At 43.6% G+C, this 18,166-nt stretch overlaps 1 protein-coding gene across 5 annotated transcripts; it reads left to right on the top strand.

Moving 5' to 3' along the window:
* Positions 1-216: 216 nt before the first annotated feature.
* Positions 217-17,110, top strand: LOC121579074 (src substrate protein p85). 5 transcript variants are annotated; one of them, XM_041893348.2, is made up of 17 exons: positions 217-353; positions 2,029-2,112; positions 2,364-2,437; positions 2,720-2,849; positions 3,586-3,696; positions 4,067-4,121; positions 4,860-4,970; positions 6,645-6,755; positions 8,635-8,745; positions 10,525-10,635; positions 12,817-12,872; positions 12,962-13,031; positions 13,143-13,405; positions 13,680-13,694; positions 13,796-13,946; positions 14,763-14,831; positions 15,067-17,110. In XM_041893348.2, the coding sequence occupies exons 2-17, from the start codon at positions 2,029-2,031 to the stop codon at positions 15,201-15,203; spliced, it is 1,659 nt and encodes a 552-aa protein (XP_041749282.1). In that variant the 5' UTR covers positions 217-353; the 3' UTR covers positions 15,204-17,110. The 5 variants fall into 5 exon arrangements, with proteins under 5 accessions (XP_041749282.1, XP_041749277.1, XP_041749281.1 ...); XM_041893343.2 differs by lacking the exon at positions 10,525-10,635; XM_041893347.1 differs by lacking the exon at positions 10,525-10,635 and having other exon boundaries at positions 13,796-13,969; positions 15,067-15,157.
* Positions 17,111-18,166: the final 1,056 nt, after the last annotated feature.

Below are 18,166 nucleotides of genomic sequence, written 5' to 3'. Positions count from 1 at the left end.
TTTGAATTAAGAGATGGAGATAAATCTGTTCAGTTTGAGTGTTTTTTGCAGCTCAGTAGGTGGAGGCAATACACCAATAGGTTCTAGTCTGCCATAAAAATAATTTTTTCCCAGTCGGAGCTCGTTTTTTCCCGAGCTCCCAGTTGTTCTGAACGCGGCAAACGCAGCAAAAGATGAGTCCTCTGTCTAGCTCTATGAGACTGCGTCACTCCCCAAGCAGGAAGTGGGATATTGGGAGAGCCGGAAGAGTTCGGGCCTAAAAGGAATGTTCCATCACACCCCGAGGACTGTCAAGAGCTGCATTATTTTCACATCTCAAATATATTTTTGACAACAGGGAATTTTCATAAAAAGTAAGTAATTTCGATAAACATGAAAGTATCTCTAACTACTACGCGCTCGATCGCTTTGCAGGATGGAATGCAGGCTGAATTGGCAGTCCGAGCTCGACTAGTGCCAGTGGCTAAATCATTTTCGAGACAAGGCAGAGCTAGCTAACTGGAACAGGAAATACAATTACTATGAACCTCTTCATGTTTAGTAGGTATAAATCTAGCTAGGCTTGAAATTCATTTCTGTAATTTTCTAATAGAAATATATCGTTCCCTTTTCTGATTCCACTGTTAAACCACTGCAAATTAAAATATGTCGCAAGGTTTGATAAAGATCAACAATCAAGAAAATGCAAAAACTGTAGCTTCTTTACAAGCTAGTTATGCCAGTGTTATTTGTTTGTAATCTCTCACATGTGCACTTGACAAGGCAGCACATTTGAATGGCTGTTGTTGCTGCATTGTCCCTGTGCAGTGGTCCAGTCCAACAGTCCAGTTAGCTACATTATGAAAACACAGCTGCTTGGAAAAACATTTCTAGCTAGCTAATTAAGCCAATTGTCTTGCATTTGTATCATGGACGTAGCTTTTCTAACTAAACACTAAATCTGGTGTGGCTGGCAGCCTTCAATACTATGACTACTCATCATCAATGTGCAATACAAGAGGGACTTTTGTGGTTAACTTGGAATAGCTTAAATGGATCGTTTAGCTGACAAAGTCAATGAGCACGTTTCTATGGGGTAGACGTCCGTGTGTAGTTGTGATGCTGGATGGCCAGATGGCTAACAAGAAACTGCGATGTGGGGAATCGTAAGTGGCTCGTTTAAGCTAGTTTCGTCTTGTTCTGGACTTGATACCATGTCTTATTTCCACGGGTTTGATGTCAATGCTATGGCTAAAATTCGCTAGCTAGCTAACCAACAATTGTAACTATGTATTTGAGAAAGAAGTGTTTATTGTGCAAATGTTTTCAATAAACATTGGAGATGAAATATCGTTTATATGTTGTCAACATTCTAAGCCAACCCCGTCTGTTTTGCCCCATAGTTGCGCACACGTCGGTTTTGTAGCTAAACAACCAACCCGTCAATGGTCGCACCTCTTTCTTATTTGATACGTTTTTTAAGGGGCTTTGTTATATATGGGGTGTGGTATGTATGTATGTCACAACAGCGCCAGACGGAAGACATCCTTTTGTTGTTGTTACAGAAAGAGTCCCATGTTGTAACGGGGTGCATCCTCCCTCCGTTTCCCCTCGGAATGAATGGAGCCACGTTGTGTACTAGCCGCTCATTGAACACAGAATCCACTCTTGTGCTGAGTTAGGCCTTAGTTAAAAGTTGCCCTTCTTGCTGAGACTTGGGTGCTGGATGATGGCCAAAGGCAGCCTCAAAAAATCCAAATACACCACAATAACCCCATCCCAGCTTTTTAAAGACTTCTTACTGGTTGATGATTATTAGGTTATTCAATTGTCTGCTCATGTTTTATGACATTCAGATGGGTTTCAGGTCCTATCAAATTCATAGGAAGATGCATGTTTGAATATTGATATACCAACGCAATGTTAGAAACTAATAGCTCACAGGAAATTTGGAGCGATCATTTCCGGCAGTCACATTATCTGACATAAGTAGCTAATTGTGTGTATGTTTGAGCATGCAAGCCAGTATAACAAGCGTATTCTCCCCAGATGTGGAAGGCAGCAGCAGGTCAGTCCGTTACCGTGGCGGTGGATGATGGAGGTGACGACTGGGAGACAGACCCAGACTTTGAGGTAAGTCAACCACGGTAATGAAGTCCCACTTTGGTTTCAGTCCAGAGCAATGGATGTTTTTCACCTGTTTCTGCTATTTCCTCTCATCTTATTAACACCTCACCATATCCTCTCCTCCCGTGCCCACTCTTTCTTTTACTATTCCTCCTCTTCCTCTCCATGTTCCTCTGCCCCCCCCCTTTTCCCTATTATATCTTCCTCTTTCCTCTCCTTCCCCACTGACCCCTTGCTCCTTGTTTCCGTGCTAACAGAATGACATTTCAGAGAAGGAGCAGCGGTGGGGGGCCAAGACGGTGGAAGGCTCCGGTCACCAGGAACACATTAAGTGAGTACCACTGCTGCCTTCATCATCCTTATCAACAACAGTTTTCATCATCAGCGTCAGTACCATTTCAAACATGATCATCTCAACGTCATTGTAATCATGATCTTCACATTGTCTACCTGTCTGATCATACGTCTTTGGTCATTTCATTATTCAGTTAACTTTTTTTGTTTGTTGACCTTTCATAAGGTTTTTGAGGATGGTCAGTGAAGCCCACAGTCATTCTTACCCCATTATTTCTCTCCCTCCTCCCCCTCTTTTCCCTCCTACCCCCCTCTCCAGTATCCACCAGCTGCGTGAGAACGTGTCGTCGGAGCACAGTGACCTGAGGCAGAAGGAGCAGGCCACCATGCCCAAGGCCTCGGACGGCTATGGGGGCAAGTTTGGAGTGCAGCAGGACCGCATGGACAAGGTGAGTGTTGACCATAGTAATAGAATTACTAGAATGGGAAATGCCCCTCAGGCCACAGCAATTTGATTATATTTTTATTATCTGTAGAAAAGCTGCTTATCCAATGATTCAAAGCCCAGGACCCAACAGCTGATCGATATTACAACAGTCTCCAGAGGGAGGGCGGGAACATTCTTTTGGAATGGAATTAGTTTAACCTGATCTGATTGGCATAACATTGGCAATTGCATTTCAGTCTTCTACTGATATGTTTACTTTTACACACACACAGGAATGTTGCCGTGCGTTGACAGGGATTTGTGGCAAAAGCAGCTGAGCTAATCATTGCTGTTTGAGTCTTGTGTTGTTATCCACAATGCTCTAGCCCTCTCTTAACTATCTCTCTCTCTCTCTCTGTTTGTGTGCACTGTTTTACCGTGTGTGCGTGTATATGTATGCATATGTGTGAAGAGGGTGTGACGGTGAGCAGGCAGTGGGCCATTTGACCCCCCTCACTCTGCCAGCACACTGGTCAGTGTGTTGTGAATGTTTTGACCCAGCACTGTTTACCCCACTGTGTCTGTGTGTGAGTCAGCTGTCAACACCTGATCAAAACCACTGCATACCCTGCAGTCAGCCTCACACTGTTTGCATTTATTCCCCTCTCTCTCCCTCTTTCTCTCTCTCTTTCCCTCTCTCCCTCTTTCTCTCGGTGTCCCTCGGTCTCTTTGACTCCCTCTCTCTCTCCCTCTCCAAGTCTGCGGTGGGCCATGAGTACCAGAGTAAGCTGTCCAAGCACTGCTCTCAGACGGACACATCCAAAGGCTTCGGGGGGAAGTTTGGAGTGCAGGACGACCGCGTCGACAAGGTATGCTCATCACGGTCACATTGGGCTCTCACGGTCAGGTCACATGGTCAGGAAAAAACTCCTGAGTCTACTCATGACTACACAGTGATTTTAGGTCTGAATGCTAACTTGACATCTGTATGATGTGGCATTTTGGGACATATCTCCCTTGTAAGATATAGTTTGAGGGACCCAATAGGAATACCCAATTTATAGGATGAATGAAAATAATAGAATTTGAGTAAGTGCCCATCTCTCAAGGTGTGTCATTTTGATGAGAATATTTGAATAGCAAGAAAAGATACTGGATGATGGTGCTGAGAAATGCTGCGTTCTCCTTTGGCTGGTGACTTTGCTAACATCAACATGGAGATCTCCTCTCCCTTTTCAGTCCGCCGTCGGGTTTGACTATGCCGGGAAGACTGAGAAACACGCGTCGCAGAAAGGTGATTTTACACGGTCTGTTAAAACGGGCAAACAACACAAGTTGAACAGTTCAATGTTTTGTAACTCTGGGTAGAAGTTGCACAATTTGCTCTGATCTAAGATCAGCTCACCATCCTTAGTCCCCACAAATCCTAACTGTATCCATCAGGGGGTAAAAGGCCAAACTGACGTGAGCATTCTGAATACACCCTAGTTGTTTCGACACTTCACATAGTTTCGAAGTTTCTGCTCTGTAGACCATCTGGATGTAATAGTATCTGGCCCAGCCAGACCTTTATGGTATAAGGATGGGTGTGAGTGGCATCCGATGCTGTGTGAGCGAGTAGGCTCCTGGCTCTTAGCTCTCAGTGCTCCCCACTCCAGCTGCACCCCCGTGATTCCGTGCTGTGACCACCATTGTTCCTTACCCCCCTCTAGTTGCTAGCGCTATGTGCCCAATCCCAAATGAACCCCTAGCTCCTACTGCGTAAGGCACTTGATCTAAAATGACTACATAGGTGTAAGCAAGATGACAACAGCTCCACCTTGCCCTCTGATAGGCTAGGTGGAAATGTACCCATATTGCTCACACCTATCCTATTAAACACTGAATCTGAATTTTACACCAGACCTACTGTACATTAAGTGCCTAGATGATATGGGCTAGGGGTTGATTTTGGATTGAGTATTCATCACTGCAGCCACCACTCCCTGCTTCATTCTTGACCTTTGACCCCTCCCCCTGCTTTGATGTGCAGACTACTCCACAGGGTTTGGGGGGAAATACGGGGTGCAGGCAGACCGCGTGGACAAGACTGCAATGGGCTTTGAATACCAGGGCAAAACTGAAAAACACGACTCCCAGAAAGGTTTGTGTAGCGAGTAAAACACACATCATTTGTACATGGGCACACCCACACATGCATTCGTGAGGAAAAAATATAGCGAAAGTTACGTCCGAGAAAGGTTTGTATAGCATATCATGAGTACACACACACACTGAGGGCAAAGTAGGGAAACACAGTCTGTCCTGGTGTCTCGCACACATATTCACACACACAGTATTTATGAAGGCAAAACCTGCTACAGAGTATGTATCATTGACTTGCTGCACCCCCCTACCCACACAAACACCCGCCCACGCTCTGTGTGTGTGTGCGTGCGCAGGTCAAAGCCAGCCACATTGATGACTGAGCTTTTTTTTTACTCCTTGATTACATTATTTTACAGCAGTGGTCAGCAACCCTGGTCCTGGAGAGCTACTGGGTCGATCCACCAATTCAGTGCCTTTTTTATTTCTCCTCATTTTAGCATTCTGTCATAAAGAACACATGTTAAACTTAATAACAAACAGGTTTTCCCATCTCAAGAGGTTACATAAAAAAATGACTATAGAAAGTGCCTATTAAGTGTCAAATAAAGTAACAGTGTTGACCGTAACAGGGTTGACGATTTCATCGTAAATCAGCCATGAATCCCTTTGTGACAGTGGGAATGGAAGCTTGTTATGTGCAACGGGGAGGGGCAATTGAATGCAAGCTTCACAAAAAACTATTCTGGCCTGGATGTGTAACAGGGTTGACATGACTATTGGATGTTTAGTGTTTCTATAAAAAATAAAACATTAATATGTGTGTGTGTATGTATATATATATATATATATAAAGAAATAGTTTCACCATATTCACGTAATGCCGTTAACCTTAAAATGAGAGACAGACGTACATTAACCACATGAAATAAATAATCTTCAGAAATGACTTTGTCAAAGCAACAATATAACTAGGGCTTTACAGTGATGGTGGAACTTGGGTAAAAAAAGTAATTACGTGAGTTGAAATCTTCCTAGAAGTGACACAGGGTTGACAGAGGGACATATCAAAATGCTGAATTTGGCACTTTAGCAAGCCTTTATTCATAAAAAAAAAAAGATTAATTGAAGCCATTATTCAAATAAAAAATTTTATTAATTGAATTTTCCATGTGGTCTATTTTAAAAGGCACTTCTAAATATAAGGCACATTTTTATATAACAAGCTTTTAAAAATCAATATTTGTGCCCAATTTCTACTTAAAATATTGAAGGGATGCAAAAGGCAGACATTTCGTGGAACAACCCTACAGGATGTGCAGGCTTTAGTTCCGGCCTAGATCTGACACACCTAATTCGGCTTATTAAGGTTTTGATGATATGTTGTTTTTTATTGCTGGGCTGGAACAAATACCTGCACGTCCTGTAGCTCTCCACAACCACGGTTGAAGCCCACCGGTTTACAGTGTTCTTGCTAAATATTAGGCTGCCAAAATCATGGCTTTGTTGTGCTTTAGCTTGATCAGCTGCTGTACAGTGTTTACTAAACATGGTTTTTGGACTGTATGACAGTGAATAACACTTGCCTGTGTATATAGGGTATAGAATGGGTATTCAGATGGGACTTTGACTGAACTCTGAATTCTCTGCCTTGGGGGGCAAGCCCAACAATTTTTTTCCTATGAATAACTATATCTGCTATTTTCCCAACCACTTTCCCGGGTATCACCAGATTACACCAAAGGTTTTGGCGGGAAGTTTGGAGTGGAGACGGACAAGGTGGACAAGAGCGCCTTGGGCTTTGAGTACCAGGGCAAAACAGAGAAGCACGAGTCTCAGAAAGGTGTATGTCCCTTTGTCTCTCACACACACACACACACACACACACACACAAGGCTTGGGCGGTATCCAGATTGTCATACCTTCATACCGACCTTGTGCAATACCGGGATATTCAGTATTACCGGCACTGAACACAAGGGGCGCTGTTTTCAAATCCCACTGATACTCTGTAATCCGAAAGGTTAGAAATGCTAATAAGTACATTTAAATCCCATAGACAATGCTAACTAAATGCTAACAAGCGCATTGCGAACATTGTATACAGTCTCTGACCTAAACAAAACAAGTAACAAAAAAATGCTGCTCACAGTTTGCTGCATGCACAAAACAAATATTAGACAGCAAGGCTCTTGATCCAGGAGGTGATTCTCTGCTGTTATTCTCCTTGATTTTGGAGGAAGGTAGTCAGTTAGGCAGATAGCGAACTAGCTACTAATTTAGCACATTAAATTTACAACTGCAGAGCATTTATCACATTTTAGACAGTTAACTTAATAGTTATAAGATATCTAGCTGGCAAACATTTAGTTATGAATTCCATACTGTAATTAGATCACCTGGAGCATGCTGCACAACAGTGAGTGATACACAAGGCTCCGGTCTCGTTGTTCTGTGCTTGTAAACAAACACCACGTGACTGTGGACTACTGGTAAGTTTCATAATGAAAAATGATGTGACAGGTAAAATGAAGAACGCAATCTTTATCTCCTAACATATTGCACAAGTTAACTGCAGATATTTACTTAAAAAGTAGCTACAAAATTAATTTATGAAAACACAAAAATAGATTAAATGGTATTGACAAACCATCCAGTGGTGTACCGCCCAAGCCTTATGCACACACACACACATTAACTTGTTTTTCTATCTATTGTGCAAGTGGGATGAGGAGAGACTGTGTGGGGCTGTAGATATCTGACAAACATGTACTATACCCCCTTCAGCTCTGATCAGACTTGTTTCTCTCTTCCAGGCTTTTCTCTACAGTGCCCCAAATATCCTACTAGCTAAATAGTTCTGCTTGTAGGATCTTGTTTTCAAGCTCTCCCGAAGGCCTGGAAACATGTTGCCTTATCATTAGCTTTCCCTCACTGATTACGCAATCCCAGGCTGAGTGTATCAGCAGGTATCAGAGGGAGGGAAAGGTAATCTTCCATTGTTACCCATACTGCACCAAGGCGGTGTTTACAGCCCAGGTGTTGGTCACATGATGGTTGAGATAGTGGCTCAGACACAGGTCCCAGAATCCCTACACAGTAGCCATTTTGTAGTGCAGAATGTTATCACATGTTATCCGGTATTGTACTGTATGCCAATCAGCCATTGGAATTATCCAGACTGAATTATCCAACTTCGGCCTACCTACATTGTACTTTTATTTGTATTTTACTTCCAATTTCATGATGTCCAATTGTGATCCAATTACGATCTTGTCTCATCGCTACAACTCCCCAACGGGCTCGGGAGAGGTGAAGGTCGAGTCATGTGTCCTCCGAAACATGACCTGCCAAACCGCGCTCCTTAACACCCAGGTTAAGCGGGAGGAAGCCAGCTGCACCAATGTGTCAGAGGAAACATTGTTCAACTGACGACAGCCTGCAGCCGCCCGGCCCGCCACAAGGAGTTGCTAGAGCGCAATGAGCCAAGTAAAGCCCCTCCGGCCAAACCCTCCCCTAACCCGGACGACGCTGGGCCAGTTGTGCACCGCCCTATGGGACTCCCGGTCACGGCTGGTTGTGACCCAGCCCGGGATCGAACCCGGGTCTGTAGTGACGCCTCAAGCACTATGATGCAGTGCCTTAGAACGCTGCGCCACTCGGGAGACACTTCCTACTTTGCACTTTAGTATCCATGCTGATATTCTCCGTGTCCTTCACAGATTACGTGAAGGGCTTTGGTGGCAAGTTTGGCGTGCAGACGGACAGACAGGACAAGTCGGCCTTGGGATGGGACCACCAGGAGAAACTGCAGCTCCACGAGTCGCAGAAAGGTACCCGTGTTTGACCTGTGTTTACATGCGTTTTATTCCACCTAACACCTAACCTTAGTAGCAGGAAAACGCTCACAGGAAATGTGTTCACATCCTAACCCACCCACCCAACATACTTTTTTTACTGATGTGGTTATTTTGTGGTTTTACTATTGAGTCATTGAGGTTAAAGTATTTCCTTTGTCTGGTGCCGTGGCATCTGCCACAGGCTCATAATAGAAGAAGTGAGACCAGACAGCGCTAGACAGAGGACTGATCAGTCTAGCGCTCAGGCTGGACTTACTGGACGTGCATAGCACCTTGGTTCTTTTGGTTTAAGTTGTTGACAAAGTTTTTCATTTGATGTGTGTTTTATGTACTGTAATTCTGTATGTTTCTATTCTGTGTGTGAATGCTTTTATATACTGTATGTAGTAAGTAAGGCACGATCGCTATGTGTGTGTGTGCGTACGTCTCTGTGTGTGTGTGTGTTTGGTCTGAGTGCGGCAGGACCCGTGTACTTGTTTAAATCTGTATGTAAAAGTCTGTTTGTGCCTATACAGTTGAAGTCTGAAGTTTACATACACCTTAGCCAAATACATTTAAACTCAGTTTTTCACAATTCCTGACATTTAATCCTAGTAAAAATTCCTTGTCTTAGGTCAGTTAGGATCACCACTTTATTTTAAGAATGTGAAAGTCAGAATAATAGTAGAGAATTATTTATTTCAGCTTTTATTTCTTTCATCACATTTCCAGTGGGTCAGAAGTTTACATACACTCAATTAGTAAAAAGTAAGATCTTTGTCCCCATGTGCAGTTGCAAACTGTAGTCTGGCTTTTTTATGGCGGTTTTGGAGCAGTAGCTTCTTCCTTGCTGAGCGGTCTTTCAGGTTATGTCGATATAGGACTCATTTTACTGTGGATATAGATACTTTTGTACCTGTTTCCTCCAGCATCTTTACAAGGTCATTTGCTGTTGTTCTGGGATTGATTTGCACTTTTCGCACCAAAGTACATTCATCTCTAGGAGACAGAACGCGTCTCCTTCCTGAGCGTTATGACGGCTGTGTGGTCCCATGGTGTTTATACTTACACGCTATTGTTTGTACAGATGAACGTGGTACCTTCAGGCGTTTGGAAATTGCTCCCAATGATGAACCAGACTTGTGGAGGTCTACAATTTTTTTTCTGAGGTCTTGGCTGATTTCTTTTGATTTTCCCATGATGTCAAGCAAAGAGGCACTGAGTTTGAAGGTAGACCTTGAAATACATCCACAGGTACACCTCCAATTGACTCAAATGATGTAAATTAGCCTATCAGAAGCTTCTAAAGCCATGACCATTTTCTGGAGTTTTCCAAGCTGTTTAAAGGCACAGTCAACTTAGTGTATGTAAACTTCTGACCCACTGAATTTGTGATACAGTGAATTATAAGTAATAATATAATAATATGCCATTTAGCAGACGCTTTTATCCAAAGCGACTTACAGTCATGTGTGCATACATTTTTATGTATGGGTGGTCCCGGGGATCGAAACCACTACCCTGGCGTTACAAGCGCCGTGCAATAATGAAATAATCTGTCTGTTGTGTCATGCACAAAGTAGATGTCCCAACCGACTTGCCAAAACTATAGTTTGTTAACAATACATTTGTGGAGTGGTTGAGTGGTTGAAAAACGAGTTTTAATGACTCCAACCTAAGTGTATGTAAACTTCCGACTTCAACTGTATATACTCTGTGTTTGTATGTGTGTGTCTATATTTGTATATGTTTGTGTGTATTGTATTGTTTCAGACTATAAGCGTGGGTTCGGAGGGCAGTATGGGGTAGAGCTGGAGAAGCAAGACCAGTGTGCCCTGGGTTATGAGCACAAGGAGAGGCTGGCCAAGCACGAGTCTCAGCAAGGCACAGCACCCACCGTCCCTCCTTTTCTTTCCAAAGTTTATTCTCCTCCCTTTTGCCCCACAACTGTTTTGGAATGTCTAAAGCGCCTTTGCCCTTTACCCGTCCCCCTTCAAAACATCACCCCTGCTGTACAAACCTACCCCCAGGGCCGGACGATATCGACAAAAATAGAAATTCATCACCAATAGCAATAATATACATTCATTCTTTCATTCATTCATTACCAGTCAAAAGTTTGGACACACCTACTCATTCCAGGGTTTTTCTTTATTTTTACTATTTTCTACACCGGTGCAAATTTGGACACATTTCCACCTATCTAATGTCCATTGCTCGTGTTTCTTGGCCCAAGCAGGTCTCTTCTTATTATTGGTGTCATTTAGTAGTGGTTTCTTTGCAGCAATTCGACCATGAAGGCCTGATTCACACAGTCCCCTCTGAACAGTTGATATTGAGATGTGTCTGTTACTTGAACTCTGTGAAGCATTTATTTGGGGTGCAATTTCTGAGGCTGGTAACTCTAATGAACATATCCTCTGCAGCAGAGGTAACTCTGGGTCTTCCATTCCTGTGGCAGTCCTCATGAGAGCCAGGTTCATCATAGTGCCTGATCAATTTTGCGACTGCACTTGAAGAAACTTTTGGTATTGACTGACCTTCGTGTCTTAAAGTATTGATGAACTGTTTCTCTTTGCTTATTTGAGCTGTTCTTGCCATAATATGGACTTGGTCTTTACCAAATAGGGCTATCTTATGTATACCCCCCTATCTATACCCCCCCTACCTTGTCACAACACAACTAATTGGCTCAAACGCATTAAGAAGGATATAAATTCCACAAGCCTAATGAGAGCTGTTCAATGGGGTTGAGGTCAGGGCTCTGTGCAGGCCAGTCAAGTTCTTCCACACCGATCTCAACAAACCATTTCTGTATGGACCTCGCTTTGTGCACGGGGGCATTGTCATGCTGAAATGGCTAAGGGCCTTCCCCAAATTGTTGCCACAAAGCTGGAAGCACAGAATTGTCAAGAATGTCTTTGTATGCTGTAGCGTTAAGATTTTCCTTCTCTGGAACTAAGGGGCCTAGCCTGAACTTTACAGTTGGCACTATGCATTGGGGCAGGTAGCGTTCTCCTGGAATCCTTCAAACCCAGATTCATCTGTCGGACTGCCAGTGATTCATCACTCCAAAGAACGCATTTCCACTGCTCCAGAGTCCAATGACGGCGAGCTTTACACCACTCCAGCCGACGCTTGGCATTGCGCATGGTGATATTAGGCTTGTGTGCGGCTGCTCGGCCATGGAAACCCATTTCACGAATCTCCCGACGAACAGTTATTGTGCTGACGTTGCTTCCAGAGGCAGTTTGGAACTCGGTAGTGAGGGTTGCAACCGAGGACAGACAATTTTTATGTGCTACGTGCTTCAGCACTCGGCGCTCCCGTTCTGTGAGCTTGTTTGGCCTACCATTTTACGGCTGAACCGTTGTTGCTCCTAGATGTTTCCACTTAATAACAGCACTTACAGTTGATCGGGGCAGCTCTAGCAGGGCAGAAATTTGACTTGTTGGAAAGGTGGCATCCTATGACGGTGCCATGTTGAAAGTCACTGAGCTCTTCAGTAAGGCCATTCTATGGCTAATGTTTGTCTATGAAGATTTCATGGTTGTGTGCTCGATTATATACACCTGTCAGCAATGAGTGTGGCTGAAATAGCCGAATCAACTAATTTGAAGGGATGTCCACATACTTTTGTGTGTATATTAGAAAGATAGAACGAACTTATAGGATCCTAGGATATAATTGGTATTATAAATACATTTAAATACATTCCTATTGTATGGTAACGCAACCATACATAAATCCAAGTTGGCTACAATGGCTACAGATTGTAGCCAACTTGTATTCCACGATATTCACGCTACAACTGCAAAATACTTATCAGTGCACATCTGTATCGCGATACCGACAAATACACAATGATCACCCAGCCCTACCCTTCCTCCATTGTCAGCATTTTTATTTTATTTGATGCTCTTTCACAGGTCTGCATGCCATGAGCTTCATTCGTTTTGTACTTTAACCCTTTCTTAAATTTAAGCGATAGTGATTCTTTAGGGAACTATCACTTGAATTTGTGAATTAAAGGCATACTAACTATTTATTCTCTGCTGTTTACAGACTACTCCCATGGGTTCGGAGGGAAGTTTGGCGTCCAGAAGGACAGAATGGATAAGGTACATTGTCTCTATACCTAATATCTGAAGACTGGGGATTTCTGATCTATTGTGTGTAGTTACACTCCTCCCTCTCATTTGAATGGCAGAGTGCAGGTAACTTTGAGGATGTGGAGAAACCAAGCCCTGCCTACCAGAGGACCAAGCCTGTGGAAACTGGTAAGTAACCACAAAACCAGCGTGTGTGTGTTAATGTGCGATATGTTTGTCAAGATCATTGCAAAATATGAATTTGAACCACTGGTTTTGATTATGATCCGCCCTCCCTAGCTGGCAGCAGCACGGGCAGCATCAAGGCCCGCTTCGAGAACATCGCCAAGCAGAAGGAGGAGGAGGACAAGAAGCGGGCGGAGGAGGAGAGAACCCGCCGCCAGGCCAAGGAGAAGCAGGAGCAAGAGGAGGCGCGGCGCAAGATAGAGGAGACGGCCAAGGCCAAGCCTGCCTCCCCGGCTCCTGAGCCCAGCCCTACCATTCGCCCTGCCCAGCAAGCCGCACCTTCGCCTGTAGCTGCAGCCGCCGACCCAGTTTACCAGGTGAATGACAACAGGTTCCACCAATCACTGCACTCCCCCCTGTTTGCTTAACACGCCTACATGCTCATCACTTTTTTTTGCCGGTAGTTAGTTTGCTGAGTAAAATATGGATGAGTACATCCTTCAAAAATGGATGAATCAATCCTTCATGCAGTTTAGTGACATTGGCGTGAACAAGGATGGTCTGATTTTATTCCAATGCCGCAGTCTTCTTCTCGCTTTTCCTTTGTGACTTTCCTTCCTTCTTACCATGCTTTCTGTGATGTTTTCATAGAGGAAGAAAAAGAAGGTAAAGTCCCCAAAATTGAAAAACATTCAGTTAAGGAGGAATTTGAATTGACCCAGGGAGCTATTATCTGACGGTGTTTCTCCCTCTGCTGGCTGAGTCAGGACTCTGGTGTGTACGAGGATCCTGCAGCAGCGGAGAATGGGGAGGAGCTGTACGAGGCGGAGCCTTTCTCCCGGCCCTCTGCCGAGCAGATGTATGAGGAGCCTCCCGCCCAGGAGGAAGCGCTATACCAGAATCCTGATGAGACAGGAGGTGAGAGAATGAGAGTGAACGAGGTGAGATGGGGAGGAGCAGGACATGCCATTTTCTGAGTCACTGTCCCCTCCTCTCCTTCATTGCACTGATCTGAAAGAACTGACCAGGTGAAAGCCAGCCTAATGAGAGCTTCTACCTTCTTGTTTTCACCTGTCAAGTATTTTCCAATCAATGCAAATTTAAGGGGAGAGGATGAGAAAAGAACATATTTTTAAGCAATTGAGATTGAGCCATTGGGAGAATCTTGATTGGGTCTGCTCAATTCCTTGCATCCTCTCCTCGATTACCTTTGACCTTTTTCAGAAGGAAGTGCGGAGGGGAATAGAGGAAACGTGGAAACAAATGCATGAAATGACTCTCCTTCTCCAGTAGCGCGTTTCAGGCAAATGACGTTTACAGAGGAGGAATCCCAAAATATGTGTAAAGTACTAAAAACAGGAGAGCTAGTGCCAGACATGTTATTGATCAAAAGATTACTAGAGTATTGTTTTTAATGGTGTGCATGTGTTCATCCTACGTGAAAACAACAGCTGATTCAAAGGGGGTGTGGCGGATTGCAACACTTTTCCCGATAGGATACACTGAAGTGTCCTCGGCCGGAAAAGGCTATCGAGGAGAGGCACAAACTCCTCCGTTCACCTATTAATGAATTGACACTCCCACATATGTGGACCACTTATCGGTTTCCGGGCCAAGAGGGCGAGGAGGACGGAGGAGTCAAGGAGAGGACCGAATGTTGCCCAATTGACAATCTCCCATTGTGTTTTGTCTTCCTGTGTCCTCTGTGAATGAACTGTGACCTTTTCCCTGCAGACGCCAAGACATATGAGTACGGGGAGGACTTGGGGGTAACCGCAGTGGCCCTGTATGACTACCAAGCAGGTGAGTGGGGGCAAGCCCTCTATAGTCTATACTTTGATCATCACATCTATCAAAACCCTCATTTTTAAGATCAATATCTCCTCATAATTACCCCAAAAATACAGTACTACAATAGATACAATATATAATACAATACTCAGACACATTCATGATATAAACAAACCCTTTTGACATTCTTTATAATATGAGGGCAGTGGAATGCAAAGTCAACTGATATGGAATGTCTGCCTTCCAGCTGGTGATGACGAGATCTCCTTCGACCCTGATGACATCATCACTAACATTGAGATGATTGACGAGGGCTGGTGGAGGGGCGTGTGCCGGGGTGCCTACGGCCTCTTCCCAGCCAATTACGTTGAGGTTCGGCAATGAGCCCGCCCACTACACCAAACTGTCTCTCCCCATCCCTCCATCACTTCTGATTCCTCTTTCTCTCGCGCTCCGTCATTCTATTGATCACGGTGCTTCTTTCAAATGTGCTGGACATTCTCAGGTCTTTCAGCTGTCACTGTCTGTCTTCCTTTCTCTCGCTCCTCTCCTTGGGAAGAGGCTTCAGCCTGATAAAGGACTCCGAATAAAAGAGTCACGGACAAACACTCACCCTGGCTCGGCTACGCAATAGAGCGAGATAAAGAGAGTGGGCGGGCGAACCCTGCTATGACAGAAAGGCCTTTCATTGTAAAGCAGGACATCCGAAAAATACTACTCCCATTCTAATAGCTAGTTAAATTCTTGGTTCTGTTAGCTGCCAGGAACTCTTGCTGCTTTGCCCCACTTGCACCTGTTAGTTAATTTACTTTAAATTGAAATATTCCCTCTGACATGTATTCAAACTTCCATGGTATCGATTGAGACCTGGCGGCTACAGTATCACTCGCAGTATAGATATTAAGATCACTAAGGATAGAGGTGACGTAGAAATGAACCCCAGGCTTTATGTGCGTATGGTGACGTTGTGGTCCTCTATTTATGACTGCTTAAAGTAACTTTTAGACCAAGTTTGGAACTAGCATGATGACAAACACAACTGGACATTTATTATGTTTTGATTAAATAATGCCACCTCCAGAAGTTGTTTGACATTGATTGGGGAACTAGCACTTTGGATCAGTTTGGTAATAGTACAGTACCAGTGGTGAATTGATTGGTGTGTAGCTGGTTCGGATTGAACTCTGACACGGTTTGAGCTGCAGTGATTTCTTTCTCTTTGGAACACTATTGTTTGCTTTAGTTAGCAGAGATCAGATAATGCTAAGAAACCCGAATCGGGATGGTTTTGAAGATGTGTTATTGAAAACAGTATTTTTGCCTGGGGTTACCCACATTTTTGGTGTAACGCCTGCATTTGCTTAATCATGGGGCCAATACGATCACCGTAGATGTTGTAAATCTCTGTTGCTTCTTCTAGTCTCCTCCTTTTCTCATTGTCATGAAAGAAGACACCAGAAAGCAGCAGAAGAAAATAAATGATGTAACTGTCTTTTTAATCACCCGCCCATAGTCCTGCGGTAGATCATGTCAGATAGGACGCTGAAAATAAATGATGTACAGAAATGTTTTTATGATGCTCTAACCCATCGCTGCGTGTTCGACGTAGACAAGACCTTTATATTTTTGTCGCAGGCGTGATGTCACGCTGCCTGTGACAGGAGTCTGTCACGTGTTCATGTACTGTATGTGTCATGTCTGCCGCGTGTTCATGTACTGTATATTATTATGTCTGGGGCCACATTGACATCCTTATCATGACCAACATGTGTACTGTTGACTGAAGTGATATTTATCTATAGGGGGCTATAAGTACTAAAATAATGCTCTGTAACAATATTGGGCTATAAGGGGATTCTGACTGTGGTCGTTTCTAAAACGCAGAGTGATTATTTTAACCGATGATAATCTCACCCCAACGTCACGGCGATCTAATGCAGTAGTGTAGCTTCAGTAGGTGTGGGTGAGTGGTGATGGGATCTCATCAAATAAATTATTTGGGGTTTTATAATAAAAAGTGACCTTTTTTATATTTGTTTATTTTTATCTGTACTTCTGCTTGCTCAAGTCACCACATTACCTGCTTGTTCTTTTTTTTGTAAGTAAATAGTTTCAAAAAACAATGTATGGATAGTGTTTTGGTTACTTTGATTAATTTTTACACCTGCTATGTACATCCTGAAATGAACAGCTTCTGTATAACAAATCCTCAACCTTATGAAGGTGCGTAACGGGCTTTGCAGGCGTGGTTCTCTTGCGCGCGCTGAATAAATGTAATTCAACCACTGAAACCGTCCCACTTGCCGGCCAACAGATTTTCTTGTGGAGTTTTCATTCAATAGTGTTTTCAGTACATTTATCTTAAGCCATTTTAAATGCGGTGTACCTTTTTTAGTTTGAATTTTGTCCACAGATTCAATAGAATATATATAGAGAGAATGGGTTCAGAATATTAGGGATCAATGAAAGGAAGCCATCAGAAAATATGCATATTCGTTGACGTTTACAGAGGAATCAATGTAATGAAATGGAATAATAATGTAGATCATGAGAAAGTATTCACCCCCTTTGGCATTTTTCCTATTTTGTTGCCTTACAACCTGGAATTAAAATTGATTTTGGGGGGGGGTTGGATCATTTAATTTACACAACATGCCTACCACTTTGAAGATGGAAAATATTTTTTCTTGTGAAACAAACAAGAAATAAGACAAAAACAGAACTTGAGCGTGCATAACCCCCCATCTAGCCACTGGAATGTTTGCCCATTCTTCAAGGCAAAACTGCTCCAGCTCCTTCAAGTTGGATGGGTTCCGCTGGTGTACAGCAATCTTTAAGTCATACCACAGATTCTCAATTGGATTGAGGTCTGGGCTTTGACTAGGCCATTCCAAGACATTTAAATGTTTCCCCTTAAACCACTCGAGTGTTGCTTTAGCAGTATGCTTAGGGTCATTGTCCTGCTGGAAGGTGAACCTCTGTCCCAGTCTCAAATCTCTGGAAGAATGACACAGGTTTCCCTCAAGAATGTCCCTGTATTTAGCGTCATCCATCATTCCTTCAATTCTGACCAGTTTCCCAGTCCCTGCCGATGAAAAACATCCCCACAGCATGACGCTGCCACCACCATGCTTCACTGTGGGGATGGTGTTCTCGGGGTGATGAGAGGTGTTGGGTTTGCGCCAGACATAGCGTTTTCCTTGATCTTCATGGAGCCACTTGCTTGGTGGTGCCCCTTGCTTAGTGGTGTTGCAGACTCTGGGGCCTTTCAGAACAGGTGTATATATATATATATACTGAGATCATGTGACGGATCATGTGACATTTAGATTGCACACAGGTGGACT

This window comes from Coregonus clupeaformis, chromosome 3, assembly GCF_020615455.1.
Source record: "Coregonus clupeaformis isolate EN_2021a chromosome 3, ASM2061545v1, whole genome shotgun sequence".
Taxonomy (NCBI): domain Eukaryota; kingdom Metazoa; phylum Chordata; class Actinopteri; order Salmoniformes; family Salmonidae; genus Coregonus; species Coregonus clupeaformis.
Note: the sequence above shows the minus strand (reverse complement) of the source record. Positions and strands in the feature narration are given on the sequence as shown.

Coding starts and splice junctions, on each gene's coding strand:
- LOC121579074 (XM_041893348.2), top strand. CDS start 2,029: ATGTGGAAGGCAGCAGCAGGTCAGTCCGTTACCGTGGCGGTGGATGAT. Junction 2,113..2,363: donor AGACAGACCCAGACTTTGAG/GTAAGTCAACCA, acceptor CCGTGCTAACAG/AATGACATTTCAGAGAAGGA. Junction 14,832..15,066: donor CCTGTATGACTACCAAGCAG/GTGAGTGGGGGC, acceptor TCTGCCTTCCAG/CTGGTGATGACGAGATCTCC.